The sequence below is a fragment of the Nyctibius grandis genome, chromosome 1 (assembly GCF_013368605.1).
Source record: "Nyctibius grandis isolate bNycGra1 chromosome 1, bNycGra1.pri, whole genome shotgun sequence".
Taxonomy (NCBI): Eukaryota; Metazoa; Chordata; class Aves; order Nyctibiiformes; family Nyctibiidae; genus Nyctibius; species Nyctibius grandis.
The window spans coordinates 80,154,046-80,169,113 of NC_090658.1; the positions used below are offsets into that span (position 1 = coordinate 80,154,046).

The 15,068-nt window shown below is 43.8% G+C and overlaps 1 protein-coding gene across 2 annotated transcripts in view; it reads right to left on the minus strand.

Annotated features, from left to right (window-relative positions):
- SOBP (sine oculis binding protein homolog) overlaps positions 1 to 15,068 on the minus strand; it is a 122,822-nt gene that overhangs the window by 52,866 nt on the left and 54,888 nt on the right. Inside the window, exon 5 of one of the 2 annotated variants that reach the window (XM_068398140.1) lies at positions 6,424 to 6,519. The exons of the other annotated variant lie outside the window; for it this stretch is intronic. Coding sequence (XP_068254241.1) covers positions 6,424 to 6,519 — 96 coding nt within the window. The remainder of the gene's footprint in view (positions 1 to 6,423; positions 6,520 to 15,068) is intronic. 2 annotated transcript variants of the gene reach the window in all.

Sequence of the window (15,068 nt, forward strand, 5' to 3'; positions counted from 1 at the left end):
TTAATGCAAACAACGGCCTTCACTTCCATTACGGGGTAGAAAAACACACAATTAAAAAGCAGGGCAAGAAGGACAGAGCCCACGTGCCAGGCAAGACAGTGGATGCACTTGTTCTAAAACAGTAAATAGATCTGTGTAGACAGGCATAGGGCCTATCATTTCCCAGGGACAGCGTATCGCGGGGCGGCTGGCAGGCTGCAGCTCTGTATTTGGTCCTGCATTATCCCGGCGAGATGCCTATCAGGGCGCAGCAGCCGAGGCAGCCAACGCCCCAGGGGTGCTATCTGCGCAGGCAGGCAGCGGGCAGGAAGGGTCAGCCAGAGCCGGGTGTCGGGGCTCCCCATTCCCCATGGGGTTGCAAATCTGCCCATGGGCTGTGAGCTGCCTTGTTTCAGTGCGTTCACTCAGCGCCCGTGGACTTCAACAGTCTTTAGGAGCGTGCGTAAGGTGAGCAACGCATAGGCCTTCGTTCAGCCTGGCAGCAATGAAGGACCAAAAAAACTACAATAATTTCGCCTGGTTTGTTGCTCTTGCTTGAAAAGAAACAGAATGCAAGTTTTTTGGTGGGGTTTTGGGGAGGTTCTTCTTAAAATATTCTGCTATAACTCATGAACAATTTAGTTTCTGAAAATCATAGAATCACAGAATTGTTTTGGTTGGAAAGGACCTTTAAGATGAAACATTACAGGCGATTAGTCTACAATATGACCTAAGCCTCCCTGTTATTTCAGTCACAAGAAAGGTTGGATTTCATGTGGCCAAGATCACTGAGGTTTTAAGAACATCAGTACCAATTCATTGCTACAATTGCTTTTCTCAATATTTTCATGCCAGAGCCATAACTGCCATTCTGACAGCTCTCTGTGCCTGATCCCAACTCCCTGAAACCAACGGCGGGCTCTCCATTAGCTGTTACGGGTTTTGCACAGCCACTTGCTCGAATCACTGCGTATGCCACGGCGCAGCTGATGGACCAGTACCAGTTGCTCTCAGACTATGGTGGCAAACTGAGCAAGAAACTGATGAAATCCATTGGTAAACCCCCCAAAAACAGCACCAGCGGCGAGATGCTGCAAACGTTGAGTGATGCTGAAACAGTGGTAGGCACCGCCATGGAGGTTTTACCTCTCAGCAGGCTTGGTACCAGTAGCTCTACGACCTGGAGCTCCACAGGGTGCCACAGGTCTTGTCCCCCTCTCCCCTCCCGTCTCTCCAGGGTGGCACAATCACCTCCTGACCACAAAGTCAGTACCTTAAAGGCTAGATGTGGCCCTGCACCCCTCTGAGCTACTGGGCGACAGCCCCGCTCCAGCTTTCTGGCCGAAAGCTCTGCGTGTCCCAAAGCCTGGGCCAGGATGAAGGAAGCGCTCTCCCTCTCCTTCTGCCGGTTTGCACCTAACAGGGTGAAGGAAGAGCCAGGGAGAGCTACAAGGGGAAGAGCCTTTGCTTTTCCTCTCCTCTTTGCTAAGAATGAAGGAGCATGGGACACAAAAAGGGTGGAAAGGCAAGAGAGGGGATGAGCAACGCTATCTCCCCTAATTCAGTCCTCCTTTGACAGCAGTGTGATTATAAATGGACTCAGGTATTTTCTTCTAATGCTGAAGCACTAACAGGGAGCGGTTTTCCTTGACACTGGGGCACAAGAAACAGGACAGGTACCTTAAAAAAAAAGAATTCAAACCTCGCTTTCTGAAACCAAAACTCTCATGGCCTCCAAAGGATACCAATATGCATATTTACATTTAACTTGACTACCACTACAAAACCTACTGGCCTCATCTGATCACAAATATTCTCAGTGCTTTTTAACATCAGTCTTGTAGGTATGAAATCTTTCCTACGCTCCAGTACTGTAACGCTGAGGTAAACCTGCCTGTATCCTTGCTGCCCTGTCCGGATGCCCCACACATGCCAGGTTTCCTGACCCTGCCTCTACTGCAGAAACAGCAGAGCAAAGCGACATGAGTTAAAGCGAAGCATCAGCTGTAGCTCTGGCTCCTCTCAGCCTTGCCATAGCCTCCTCAAACGCTTTTTGCTCGTAGGAGAATGTTTTGCATTTCATGTTTCAGCTGTAGATGGGTTTTCAGAGTTTTCTCTGCCTCTTTTTGTTAGTGATTAAGGATAACTGGCCGTAGGTGAGTTTGCATTAAATCCAATAACAAGCATGTTTTATTTTGTATCTTTTATGTAACAGCTTCCAAGCACCAGGACCACCTTATAATTCATCACATACTGGACTCACAAATTTATCCTCCCAGAGCAGAACTACTAGGAGCAGACTTTTTGATTTCAAAGAGAAAAAGGTCATGATTCTACTGCAGGAAAACAGTGGATCACAGCTGGGTGTGGGACTGGAAATGAATTTTTTTTTCAGGGTGTTTATGTTTTCACAGAATTGTTTGGTTATTTGTTTGCTTTACATATAATCCCATAGCCGTGGGTGGTACTCAGATCATCTCCATAAACAAATGATCTGGAAAGCAACCTGGTGTTTAATTTCCTTAACCCATCAAACCCTCCTTTGCTCATATAGCAGCATGCCAATTCGAAACCTTGAATCAATATTCTGGGTAACTGGGGGCAGGGGAAGCACGAACTGTTGGTTTTTCTTTCCCACTTTTGTTAAAAGGCATCCAAGCATGGCTCTTCCTACCCTGACTAACCTGGGTAGATGCCAGACGGATTTTTCCTTTCTCTAGGCAATGGCTCAGGAATTTCATCTGGCTAGAGCCGGGGCTGTGGGCTTTTCACTGGCCTTTTCACTCCAGCCTACCCTTTCTCCTCCGTTAATCCCATCTCTCTCCCCACATACACTATTAGCTGGACTGTACTGCTCCTTGATAATCAGCTTCCAGAGGACTAAATTCTGCCTTTTACTTCTGGAAACAAAGAGATGGGCCTGAAAGAAAAGCTTTCAGCCACTCATGGATTAAGAAATTAAAATCCTGAGGCAGCGCCTATGGGAGAAGAGCGGATGGCTGGCCAAGACAGCATGCTGGCCTGGGTCTTTAAAAATAAATTTGTGTTATGTAGTTCCCAGTACTTATCATGGGTAGCTAAACTTAAGAAAACATGATTCTCAAAAGTACTGAAAAGTTCACAAGGAAAAATGTCCTCATTGACTAGAGCATCTTAACCACTTTGTTTTCTGTGCTCTACAACAAACGGCATGACACAGTGTATCTGGATTTAGCGCGGGAAATGAATACCCTAACCTAATCCATAACTGCACATGGCTTTCTATACCAACCAAAATCTTAATTGTCACTGCTTTTCTTAATGCGCAGAACTACTGTAAGCACTTCAGAGGGTTCCTTTGCCTGAATTATATATCTTTCTTCCTATTTTCTATCAAGCTCTCTCTCTCAAAAAAAAACCCAAATAGCTGAGTTGTACCTCACTACCCGAATTATCTATCTCCTCTTCTGAGGAGTAAGAAATGAAGAAAACATACAATTTGTAATACTCCGTGTTACTATGCTTTCAAATCTCTCCAAGTACTGAGGAGTTAAAGCTTGCCGTGCGTGCCTGTGACCTGGGATGTTAAGATTCACCCGATGTAGCGCAGCTCTTTCAAGAGAGCCCCGGCACGCAGACCCAGCAGCAGCGCCCCAGTCCCTGCATCCTGCCCAGCAGCACCCTCCCGGCACCAGCATTTCCCAAACAGAGGAGCCTGCGCTTGCTGGAACAAACCTTGCTGGAAAATGGCAGCTGAACCCTAAAGCAAAGAAAGCACTTTTGAGCCAAAGCCTCCAATTTCACCTGACAGGCTATTACAGTACTCACTCTCAACTGCACTGAGAAAACTCCAAGGATTTCCTGATTCTCAAAAGCATAAACAAGCTTCAGTTTCTCTTTCATTTAAAAAATCTCAGCTTTTCACTCAGCCAGCATCTGACTTGCACTGTTAGACTCTGGGTAAGTTTTTACCATTGGGAAAATATTTTTTTAGAGGAAGGAGCTGTCCCCACTCCTTTCTTTCATGTTTTTTTTCCCCTCTCCCCTCCCAAGGAGACAATTCCTAGCACAAATGTAGGAATAGTGACTAGCCTTTAGGAGAAAGATGCTGTCTTCATGGCCAGTTCCTGTGAAATTTGCTTTACTGTCGAGCACATTTTAATATAGCATTATTTCCCAAAAAGTAAAAATATAGAAGTAACCCCCACTACCTCTCTGTGAAACATGTAGCACCTTCAACAAATAACACTAGTTCCCCCACCACGAAAGCCTAGGCTCAACATCATATTTTCACTGAAAGGTCCTAAAATACATCTTTAAAGATAGCAGAGGTACATATTCATTATTTGTCTACTTTTTTTTCACATACGAATTGAGCACAGATTACATCCCTGACAATTTTGTTTCCAATAGCACAGGAAAAATAAAACTATGACAAATTGCTTTTATTACTTCCTTAAACAAGAACTGAAACTTGTCCAAAAAAGCACATGAAAGACTAATTTGGATGACTTGAGCTTTTGCCAGGTACACGAGCAATATAATAAAGCAAAAACTTAAATGTATATTAATAGAGGAATAATTAACTGGGCATTAAAAGAACGCTTGGTTTTAATAGCACAACGGGGGTTAATTGGTTCATTGACTGCTTGCACTAAAATTAAAGCAGATTTTCAATTGAAACAATACATGACTTATTTTATATTGTGTTGTCTCCCAGCTCTAGTCCTGAACTTCCTCAACACCAAGAAGCCCTATTGACTTCGGGGGCATCTTGGTGTGCTGTGATTGTTCATCGGGCCTGATTTAACCAGCGGCACAGTAATTAAGCATGGCCTTGAAGAAACAGTTTCACTTATTTGGCACAAGAATTGTGACTGCACTGGGGAATTGCTTTCTGTGTTTGTCTAGTTTCCTCCCCTTAGGACATAACGCTGCTGCCCCTGAAACCAGCGTGAACTTTGCAAGGGGTTTAAGAGGAAGCAAGATCAGGTCTTATGGGTCACGTCACTTTTAGCTGGGGAGAATTATACTGGGAACAAACTGACCCTTCTGAGTGACATCTGTGGCTCTAAAAAGCATTGTCATTACCTAACCTTGGGTTGGCTCAGCATAGGGGACACTGTGGGGGTAGGAAAGCCTGTGGGCCTACTAGTGCAGGTGTGGCCAAGATGCTCTACGCTCTGGTCAGCACCGGGAGCAGGGACTGGCCACCACCCCTGGGCTGCTGCCCTCCATTCTGGGCTTCTCTGAGCAACTGCCTGAATCCGGGGGCCAGCTTCAGCACTGGGTTACATTGGCTCATCAGCTCGACTTCGCTGGATGTTGCACCCAGGACACCAAGATTAGCGTTTGGCCCTGCATCCTCTACGGGGGAGGCAGACACGGATTTTAATGCAGAGAAAACACAGCTCACTCCTCCAAGGCCACCCACCTCTCCTATAGTTATAATGAGAAAAAAAGTATTGTTGTTTCAAAATATAACCCCATGTTCTGACTCTCCATAAATATTTCCATTTAGCCAAACGATACATTTTACTTAAGTACGGCTGAGAAGAAAGGCAAAGGCGAGGGAGAGATCTACCAATTCATCTAAAACTCCCTTTTCGAAAGTCATGCGTGAATCCCTCTTAAATGTATCACAGTTCATTCTCTGTTTACTTTAGGCAAACAGAAAAACTCATCGCGGAGCACTCATTTTTGCAAGCTAATCAAGAACATTAGGTCCCAACAGATTCATTTAATAGAAATATAATAGGGATTCCTGCTTGCTTTTAATCTTGCCTAGCTGCAAATGCTAAAATGAACAGTGAATTAACCCTGCCTTAGAACAGAGATCCTTTCACAGCTGGTATCATCTCTCTTATGGCTTGTAAACACTCCCGGCACCCTGTATGTGCTTTCCTGGCTTTCGCTCTTTCCCCGCAGCAGAGGAAAGGAGAGGAGTGGAGAGGAGAGGAGAGGAGTGGAGAGGAGTGGAGAGGAGAGGAGAGGAGAGGATGCTCCCGCCTGCATGCAGCTAGGAAGGGGAGGAATAGGCAAGCTCTAAAGGGATTACTGTGCGTCAGCAGAACAAAACGCAGCGCCGCTGCTCAAAAACAAGGCAGAGCTAAAAGGTGGATGGGAGAGTGAGTTCTGGGGTACCTCGCGGTGGGGGGGGGGGTGCTTTTTGTGCATCACCAGCTGCTCCCTGCATGGCTCTCCCAGATTTACCGTGCGAGACAAGGTAGTACGACAAGGCCATTCACGTGCTGTCATCAAATATAAGAGATTTTTCAAGCAATTTGAGATCTTAAATTGTTCAAGGATAGCAGAACTAGCATTAGAACGCTAAACAGGAAAAAAAAAAACTATTATATTTCATAATGTATGCCATAATGAACAAAAGCCTTTCAAAAAAAAAAAAAAAGGTTTTCACTGTGCTAAAGTAACAATCTAGACTTGTTGTAAGTATGTTATTCTTACAAGTAGTTCGCAGTTATTCTTGAAGGCAAGTCTTGGAGTTTCCTTAGCATAGTGCTGCTGGGGAAAATTTTCAGCATGTCCATCTTCATCTCTAGCCTGAAGGGAAATATAATGGCCTATTTAGGGACTTACAAATAATGGAAGGAAAAAAAAATAGCTAAAAGCATAACAGCTTAGATCATTAAAACAGACGGGAATCCCAAAATACAACATTATTAAAAAGTTTCTTTAAATACGCAGTACACCTTTTAGACATGAGAACTTGGGATGCTGTTTTCTTACATAGCTTAGGTTGAACATGCAAATTCATTGTGGTGTAATAATTAGAACAACAAAAGACAAACTCAAAACGAAATATTTGAGCTGGAAACTGTAACTCGGGGTTTCAATTTACTCCATTGCATTTTTCAGGATTACATTACACACGTACTTGTTTAAACTTTTTGACATGCTTAAGCAATCCCTAGATAATGTACTTGCATTTTCAGTTTAACAGCAAGGCCAAAAAAAATAAATGTTTTCATACTCATAATTTACATGTAATACTATTACAGATAAATGGATTCCCCCTCCATGTTTAAGTGAAGCTTTGAAAGGAGCAATCATCTAGCGAGAACAATGACCCTTCAGTCAAATGCGGTCAAAATATTTAATGACAAAGATACATTAAAAGTTACTGGTTATTATTTAGAACTACGCTGTTAATTAAGCAAGCTGAAGTTTAAATGGAGACATTACCAGAGCCCATTAGCGATCCTTCTTGCATATAGTATTTTTCCCTTCTCATCTACAGCGTTTTCTGCTTTTGAGTTAAAGCAAAAGGGAGAAGCAGGTGAAAGGAGGAGTGTCAGCAATACACTCATTACACTGTTCATTTGGGTGACACTTGCACTCCGTTCCGCTCCGTCTCATCTGATCCCTGACTGTTCGCTCTCTCCCTCTCGCAGCCTCACGAAATTCACAGCTGAGCTGTCTCCCTCACATATGGCTTGCATATAATTATGCACATTCCATTTTACACTGCATTAAAATGATGAGCTCCTGGCTCCCTGCCAACCTGTTTAAATCAGCCCCTGCCCAAAGAAGCCGCGGAGAGGAGAAGGGTAGAGAGGGGGTGACCAGAGGGGGGGGTGAGAGGAGCAGGCGGAGGTGATGGGGTGAAGAGCAGGTATGATGGGGTGAGGACACTCCCCATCTGTCCAGCTGCCCCACACCTCCCTGCCTGGGGCGGGGGGCTTCAGGGATGCCCGGGTACAACACACCCGCTTCTCAGCGGCTGTGGCAGTACTGGCATACCATTCCCCCCTCGCGCGGCGTGAACCGCCTGTCGTCGTGTGTCACACTCCTGGCGCCCAGGCTTTTTCAGTGTTGGCATTTATGAAAGATATTTACACCTTGTAGGCTCTACAGCTTGTTTGCCTTCAAATAGGCTTCTGCCTCTCGCTGGGGAGATAGGGTAGGAAAGGGGAGCCATGGGTTAACAGCACCAGGGATTTTTAGTAAAGTATGAAGGGGTTGCACCTTATCAAAAGCCTGTTGACTCCAGCAGGCTTTGACTTGGGCCTCTGCTTATCACCCATGGGGTGTGAACAAACTCTGCCCGACAGAAAATACCATTTTAAAAAGTGCAAAGTTTGTCCAGAAGTATGTTTTGAGTAGTACCTACAATTGATGATCATTACAAGAAGCGGGAAGTGGGAAACGAATTTATTCTATAAGTTTCCTAGCAGCTTATAGGTATTTTCTTTCACTGCCCTCAATAGCTGCAGGGTGGAAAATGTTTAAAATTTTTCCTTCAAACCACACGGAAGAGGCAGAGCATTCCTGAGCACCTGAAATCACTTTTATATTGACAAAGGTTTTAATGTAGTCTTCTAATTATTGGTTTGAAACTGAAACCTCTCTCACACAATAAATCTCCCTCCCATGCTGCATGGAATACAAACTCCAAATTTGATTGTGCTTTGTAAAAAAAAAAAACAAAACCCAATTCTCATTTTGAAAACAAACTTTGTTCTTTCCTCTTCTCCATGAAGGAATATGGGCAACTCGCTGAAGCTCTTCCAGGTCATCTAGAAGACAACTGGGGGACGAATGCCTTAAAAATGCCTTGCACAAATAGAAACAGACCTGTCGGCTTGGGACCACAGGTACCAAGGGGATGCTCAGGGACAGACATAGTGAGATGTCGTGTGGGGCAACGTAGGGGTCTGAATGCTATGGGTGCCCCCAAATCCCTGAAATTGTATCTTGGCACTATTCTAGACATGGTGCACGTGACGGCTGGCACATTGTAACCTGCCAGTGACCCTTTGGAGCATTATCTTGGTGCACGCACACACCTTGTAAAATGAAATGGATATCAGGGTGTTTGTAGTGCGCGTGTCAAATTATAGAGACAAACTCCACCGACCTTGACCCACTTACCAAAATTGCCAGTTACACAAAGGTTATTCAACCCTGATGATGGCAACATGCCCCCTCTGCTACTGATCCAAACCTTATTTTATTTAACTTTGGACGTCACCACAATTTCCTAGTCTCAAAACCAGTTTAGCTACACACTGCTATAATTTAATCAGGCAGCAAAAGTACACCTAGTTTAGCTAGATGGTTTCCGTTGTAAAAAACACCTATTCTCAGCAGTCAGGGCTAATTCTCCAGTTGCTTTACATTAATTCAATACTACCATCTTCCAGTTGTAAATAATTTGCAGAAGGAAACGCTCTTACAATGTTCAGCACTGTTCTAAGTGTATTAAAACAGTGGCTCAGGGTTTATCTTGCCATAGTAATATTGTGATATGCCTGTATCTACAGACTCACTCTCAGTCGCTGCTGCACACCAGTGATCGACTGCCTCAGCTCCCCAGCATCTCGACCTCACTCACAGCAGGCTGGCATCTACAGCTTCTCCATCAGGCCTGGCTGCCATGGGATGTATATTTCATGTGCTATTGTTTAAAAGGAAGCAACTGGAAAAAAAAGAAGCCAAAACTGTGACCTCTCTGATTTTTTAAAAATGCTTTTAAACTGCTAAAATCATTACAGAAATGCTCTCATCAAAAAATGTATGTCCAAAGAGCTAGATGCAATTGATTGCATATATGCAATATATGGTACGACTGCTCTCACAGCACATTTTGTTCCAGGACAAAAAAGGCTTCAGCTCCTGTTCTGAGGCCTGGGACCATGGTGAGCGCTGCTAGTTTTATCAGCTCAAAACTGCTGCAACCTCACTGTGGCAGCGTCTCTCCTGGGATTTACTGAATCTCCTAATTCAACAGCCTCTACTGGCAAGCAGCCACCTTCCTGTCAGCTGCATGGGATCCGAGAGGGAAACCTGCCCATCGCTGGCCCAGGGGACACCAGGCTGGACGCTCGACAAAACAGGCAGCACTCGCACTGCCCCGGCTACTCCTGGCAGAAGAGAGCACGTTACCCACGGAGCAGTGCTGGCAAGGAAGATCTAGCGAGGAAACTGCAGTCGACTTGGTGGAGCTGGCTTGGCTGTAAGGTCAGCCTGATGACGGGTTGAGCAGGAAATCGTGGCCTTTAATTGCAGGTTCGATATCAGGAAACCTTTCTTAACGATAGGTACAGCAAAGCACTGGAGCAGATTGCCTAAGGAGACTGTCAAAGCCCCATCACTGGAGATTTTTAAGAGCAGATTAGGCAAACATCTGCCAGGAGTGACATGCACAGAGTAGCTCCTGATGGGGGGAAGCTGGACAGATGAGAACATCTCCTTTAACAGGTCCCTTCCCTCTGCTTTCTACCACTGAGCTTTGAAGGAAAATGGCAGGAGGGTAAGGAAAAAAATAATTAAAAAAGGAACAGAAAAAGGGAACTGAAAGGACCTCTCTGAAAATAGTACAGCGTTTGATGTTCAGAGATACGCGTTCTCATTAATAAGTGCATGATGACAACTACCTTTGGCTACACAAACTGTGCTATCTGTTCATAAGCCAGCCAGACTATATTTGTGAAAGATGCCAATAGTTTGGAAACAGACTATATATTAAGTCAAGATTCCTTTTTTTAACAAGACAGAGGAAGAACAATCAAAAGCAGAATTTCTTCCTCTCCCAAGTGCACAGAAATTTGTTTCTCCTTATTCTCAGAGAAAAATTACCTGGATCCAGATAGGGTATTTCTTAGCTTCAGTGTAAGTCTTTTTATACAGCCTTAGCCTTGGGAGAGAAAATCTCTGCTTACATTTTAATATTAAGGGCAGGATCTTATGATAGTGTAAGTCACAAGGCAGGCCGAACAGAATAATTTATTAAAACGGAACTTGTTAACGCAAAGCTTCCACTAAAATGGGACAATGCATTTGCAATGAAATCCTACTGCTCAGTCCACAAAAGTTTAATGCCACTTAACTGAAAACACCTAACATCTATTTTCTAAAAGTGACAGCCACTTGAGTAATGCAGAGTGACAGAATATTAGCCTGCTTACTCAGGATAAAATTGCCACCTAATTTCCATAAATGTCCTTTAAAACAGATGAAACACGGGACCATTACCCCCAGACACGTTAAACGCAGGCATTAGATGAACATCTCTGGTAGGACAAAAAAAAAGTTGTGAGAAGTTAAACAGGGTTGCTATAGAAGCGCAGATAACTGCGTCAAGACTCCCGTTCCACAGCGATGAACAGAGGAAGTTCACATCACCCTTAATACTATTGTCTCTGGAGGCTGGCTGCAGATGGGAACAGAAAGCCATGGTTCCGTTTCCACCACAAAGGTTATCTCTCCTGTCACTGAAACTCGAAGGAAATCCTCGGGGAGACCCTAATCCTTGAAATTCCAGTTCCTGTGCATTTCTGTTGTCCCAGATAATCAATTATCATGCTCTCTACATTCACTGCACCAGCAATGGTAAAAATAGTACTAAACTTCCATCTGTTGAGCATATTCTTCCCAGAAATATTAACGTACTTGCTGTGCGCTGGGGTGGTAGGGGAGCCTGATGTCAGGGTGCCAGGTCATGGCTCCACGCTGGGAGCAGAGCAGGGCCAGGGACGATGGTCTGGGTAGGATGTCCCTAGTTCAGCAACCGTGCAGATAGGAGTGAGTGAGCCCTTGGTTTGGGGAAAGTCTTCACTCAGGGAAAGCTCCCACTAATGTTCTACAAGAGGTTTGCTCTTCACAAGGATTTCAGGATTTTCCTGATTCGTGGAGTGATGGAATAAGCAGCATTTATTAGCTTGTTGCCTCTCAGCTGCACTCTATTCACTAATCTCTACAGTTGTAATATTTTGCCACTCCAAGCCTCTAAATCTTCTCAAGCTTTTCAAAAAAGTCAAAAGAATGTTTCATAAAATCTCCCAAAACTCAGAGCACTGAAAATAAAACACCTAAAATCACACTGGCTGTTTATCACATTGTTATAATTTACATCCCACTAAAATCGAGGTTATCCCTTTTGCCTGACCTCCTGGGACCACCCCAGGTTAGAGGTGACCACCCTACGCAACATTTCCCAGCCTGGATTCTCTCTGCTAGCAGTGGCTCTCTGCACACTTGGTGGTGGCCTATGGAGAGCTTGTAGGTCACGTGCTACTAACCCCTCTTGTTTCCAGCTGCTAAAATGCATTTAAAGACAGCTAAAAATACATTAAATACTTTCCTAATGTTATTTTTCCATGTAAGCAACTGCTGTAGTCACCACAGGAATGTTATTTGATCGCCAAGGGGAGGGGAAGTGGTCCATAAGGCAATCTGTCTACTGGAGGTGATCTACAAAGTTAAAAAGAAATCGGGAATATGCCCTCTTATAACTTCTTTATTAAGTATGCAGAGGAAAACCGGAAGGGCTTTTGCTGACTTCTTTTGCTGCCTCCTCTCCTCTCTCCACACACGCCACCCCAACACACACACAAACACACATACCAACACACACGTGCACATCTCCACCCATTATTTAAGTTAGGAATTGAGATATTGTCTACACTGGAAGAAGTCACCAGTGCATAGAAACCAGTGGAACAATATCAGTGTGGCAAGCAAAACCTTGGGACTGCACATGCAGCTCTTCCCAGGTCCTGAGCAGAGGGCGTACCGCTGGAGACAGGTTTGTGCCATTTTGTTGCCTGGGATCTATCCACAGCCGTCCTTGAAATCTCTCCCCGGCACTCAGCTGCTCCTGGCTCCTATATACTACAACACAGACTCCACAGCTGCGGAGTCCCTTTCACAGTGAGTTAAGTTATGTGATCACTTAGAAGGAGAAAAGATGTCCCTGCAAAGAAGCAGTCCCTAAGTAGAGCCTGACGTTCAATTCCCTGCAGGCATCCTCGGCAAGACAAGGGGCCCTATCGCTGGCAGATCTCTTGGTAAGAGCTGCTTATGCTTTACTGTGATATGTCCATTATAGACAGTGATGAACCTAGACCCAAAGTCTAACCTTTGTTCAAATTTTAGTTGCTATTTCAAAAGCAAATACAAAATCTGAATGCAACACCACTAATGGCAGATCAGATTAGAAAAGCATCTCAAGTCCACATGTTCAGGAGAAGGTTTGGTGTGGAAATGCCTTTGGGAACCAGTTATCTGGCTAGTGTGATTAAAACCAGAGAAAATACATCGTTCAGAATATCCTGCAATCTTCTCCATTGTGCTGACAGAAGAAATACTCCCTCACTTCAAAAAGAAATAGTCACCAGGTCAAACCTGCTATTCTAACCAAACCCAACCCACACCTCCTCATTGTCCCTTTCTGAACAGGTGTCAAAACTCCTCGGAAACAGGCAGTTTTGCTCAGAAAAGCCACCCCAAAAAAAAAGCATTATGACAAAGAAGGAGAAGGTGCCAATCTGTGGAATGATGGGGCAGTGTTTCTGAAACTATCCTCGTCAAAGCAACTGAGGAATGTCACGTTCATTTTCTTGCGTAACTGAAGCACATTACAAAATCCAAACAAATGTGCCTGAAAATCTGATAAACAGTTATTTATGGATCTTTTTTTGAACAATGCTTGTCTTCCATGGGCTATGGCTCAAAATGGTCCAGCTTTATGTATTAATTTATTTTTTCACTCAGAATTTCATGGTACAAAATTATCCACAGTTTATATTTACCATGCAAGCTGCAAACACTATTATAATGTAAGTAATATTATAAGTGAATCAAAAGGAAATACTAATAACAGTACTACCCTAGTGCCTGCTAAAGTCATACTTTTCATCCTATTGCGTTTAAAAGTCACTCAAAACTTATACACCAAAAAAAGAAGGATTTAGGTTTCTGGATTCAACACACCTTTTTCTCCCCTTCCCTCAGTTTTGCTTCAGATACTTTATAGAAGAACCCTGATTTCCTGCTGGACTTCTCATCCTTCCAGGCATAAACAGGATTTTCTTTTTATACAGCTTGCAATGCTGTACATTTACGGCCCCTTCTACCACAATCATAAAATACTTAGGGAAAAAATGATGATCACCTTCAGTTTCACAATACATCCAGAAAGAGCAACTGAAGCAAAAATAGCAGTGTCTACTGCCCAGGACCACTCTTCTAATTTTTATAGGAAGAGAAGTAGAAGGATTGAGACGTTAAATGACTCGGGTCCACGAGCAAGTGAAGGTGGTCCAGCCTCGATCCAGTTCCTCAAGCAGGGAACTGCCTTATGCTCTCAAATGAAAAGTCCCCATTAAACCTCATTTTCCCATTGCATTCCAGACTCATGCACCTTTTTCCTTCCTCTATTGCCCAATAACCAGGCAGTTTCTGCAGCTTCACCGGCTTCCGCGGCACTGCGCTAACCTTTCCCTGACAGTTCACGGCATGGTGATGTATGAGAAGTGTTCAGGTGGCTGCCTCAAAAGCTAATTTTTCAAACTGCACAAACCTTTACCCATATCATAATTTTTTAACAACCAGTTCCAAATTGTCAAGGAATAAATATGATAACAAACACATAACATTGAGATAATCTGAAATAAACTTTGTTTATTGCCCCTTTGAATGTTTCTTCCACAAGTTGTAGCTGCATCAGACCTTCATAAAAGTGAGCCTATCCTAACAATCTCCCTTCTCATTCACAACAGGCCTGATCCAGAGCCACTAATGGACCATGCTTGACAGTTATTGCAACACATTCAATACGCAGCCTAAAATATGGCTAGGAAAGAAATGAAAATATACTACAGACTTCCCAGCAGATTCCATTTTTGTAATGGGTAGCTCACACCAGCGTAGCCGATAAGCTTTCCCTCTCTCTTCGCATTCCCTGCTTATTGTAATTTATGAGATAAAAGCGTTTTCCAAAGTATTCTGTGTAGTTCACTGTCAGGTAGCTCAAGTATCCCTTCTCACTGCTGCCATTTCTACAAGGGTTCCCCAGCACAGATGAGAGACTTCTGTGCAGGGCAAGCACACGTTTCCCATCAGCCTGCCAGAGAAGCAGGGAGGCAGAAAAACAAAACACAACACAACACCAAGGGGAAAGGAAAAAAAAAAAAAAAGATTAAAAAAATCCTAAAATGTTGGTTACGGTTAGCTAAGGCTCACAGACCAAACAAATCACTGTCCCTAACGAATTTGTTTCAATGCATCTGCTTATTTCAAGCTTCAGTGTTGTAAATACCAGAGCAACAATGCGGATTTTCTCTGATTGCGGTGTCACATATATGATT